The 1752-nt window shown below is 53.0% G+C and overlaps 1 protein-coding gene across 1 annotated transcript; it reads left to right on the forward strand.

The window, feature by feature from the left end:
• Positions 1-683: 683 nt before the first annotated feature.
• On the forward strand, positions 684-1277 carry J4E85_011642 (uncharacterized protein; the record flags this gene model as incomplete). Its single annotated transcript, XM_051475843.1, has 1 exon — positions 684-1277. One exon carries the CDS (start codon positions 684-686, stop codon positions 1275-1277), a length of 594 nt encoding a protein of 197 aa, XP_051320358.1.
• Between the last annotated feature and the right edge of the window lie 475 nt (positions 1278-1752).

Genomic DNA, 1752 nt, shown 5'->3' on the forward strand with positions numbered 1-1752 from the left:
AAGTCAATGTGTCTTGGGCAACAGGAACAATAGGCTGCTGGGTGCCATCCAGCCGAGGTCCAGTCATATACATGCGATGATAGCCTCTTCGACGACCTTACACACACCTGTTGCCCTACAAAGCGACTGCTTATCTCTTGATATCCGACGCGTCCGCTGCATCATGCGCGCGCCTGAGACTTTATGGTAGCAGTGTCTTTTCCACCTCCCGCATTAGTCAACAGATCATGTCGGTGAAGTGAACATGACTACCTCATGCACGCTCATCGCAGTCTCTCCAGTGTGCTGAGTCACACTACCGACCTACATGATGTCGAGTGCGTCTTACCGCCTGTCAACTTCAAGACTTGACCGCAGTATCTACTGTCTCTGCGGACAAACCCAGTGAGTCCATCTCATGCAGACGCCATCCATTACAGCCCATGAGCACGTTCATATGCCACAGCGGGCGCACGCCGTGGAAGGGCTTTGTCTCACAGCATGAGGAATGTCAGTAGTCGGACTGTCTCATCCACCGATGGACAAACACGCTCACCCAGCGCCAAGACACTAGCAAACGGAGGTACGCGTGCAAAACAAACTCGACGCTCCCACACTCGATTGAACTACTCACCGGTCTCACAAGATATAAAAAGAGAAGATTTCAGTCTCCCAAGCGCTCCATTGGAGCTACCGCTCTCATCATGGCGCCGCGCAAGAAGAGCGTTCTCCCCACGGCTACCGACACGCCCATCTTCTCTACGGCGCAGCGCAACAAAGCCGGTGTCAAGAAGCCCTCTAAGACGGCGAAACAGGCGCAACAACCCACGGTCGCTCAATCTCCAGTATGCCTGCCCCCGGCTCGGCCGCTATCGCCATTTCATTACGACGAATACGAGGCGCCTCCATCTCCTCCACCTCCGCCATCGTCCAACCCCAAAAGTCCCAGGAAGAAGAACACCAAGCCAATCATCCCGTTCGACAAGGTCACCACAATCCCGATGTCTCAACTGCGAGCTCAGCAAGCCGACCGCTCGGCCATCCTCAGGAAGGGTTCCTCACTCATCCCCCGCGATCCCGCTGTACACATCTTCAACTTCCGCAATGCATGGCGCAAGCACCTCTTCAACCGCGATATGGATCCGGCTCTGCAGTTCGCGGCACCCGAGCTGAGGACGATGCTGGGCTTGAGTCCAAAGTGGAAAGATCCGACCAAGACGAAGGTTCCGAAGAAGAGGACCCCGTTTGGAGAGGGCTTCATGGCGCTTTACAAGGGCGGAGAAGATGAGGAAAAGTAGGTGTACCTGGTTTGGGGTGTGGAACATCTGTGAGAAGTTGTCACGTTGGTGAAAAGGGAACTAGGTGATGCGCGCGAGATGACGGCTTTCACGATGCAGTCTTCTAGTCCCAGGTAAAAGGATTCCATACAATCTTGTCGTATTGCTCTTGTACCGGAAGTGCCCTTGCTAGTGCGAGCGCGCTCTTTTGCCTCAATGTCACCATGAGGTTGAGTAGTTCTAATCATACAATCTCCTCAGCTGCTCTTGATTTATGGTGACGAATATGTGTGATGATAAGGTTCCCGCAGCAGATCACCCGCTTGCGCTGCCGTGTGTAAAAGATGAGTGCTTCTAGATTAAACGCAAGATGACCAAAAGGAGTATGTGTTGTTCGATCTCACCACCAAAGATTCGGTAGAGGATTAGATCAACGACTCCACCGCGGGCTATGACATTCAGTCTTTTTCAAAACACACTTCGAGATGCTGAAACG

This window comes from Alternaria conjuncta (assembly GCF_024043145.1).
Source record: "Alternaria conjuncta strain BMP 0040 chromosome Unknown scaffold_39, whole genome shotgun sequence".
NCBI lineage: Eukaryota > Fungi > Ascomycota > Dothideomycetes > Pleosporales > Pleosporaceae > Alternaria > Alternaria conjuncta.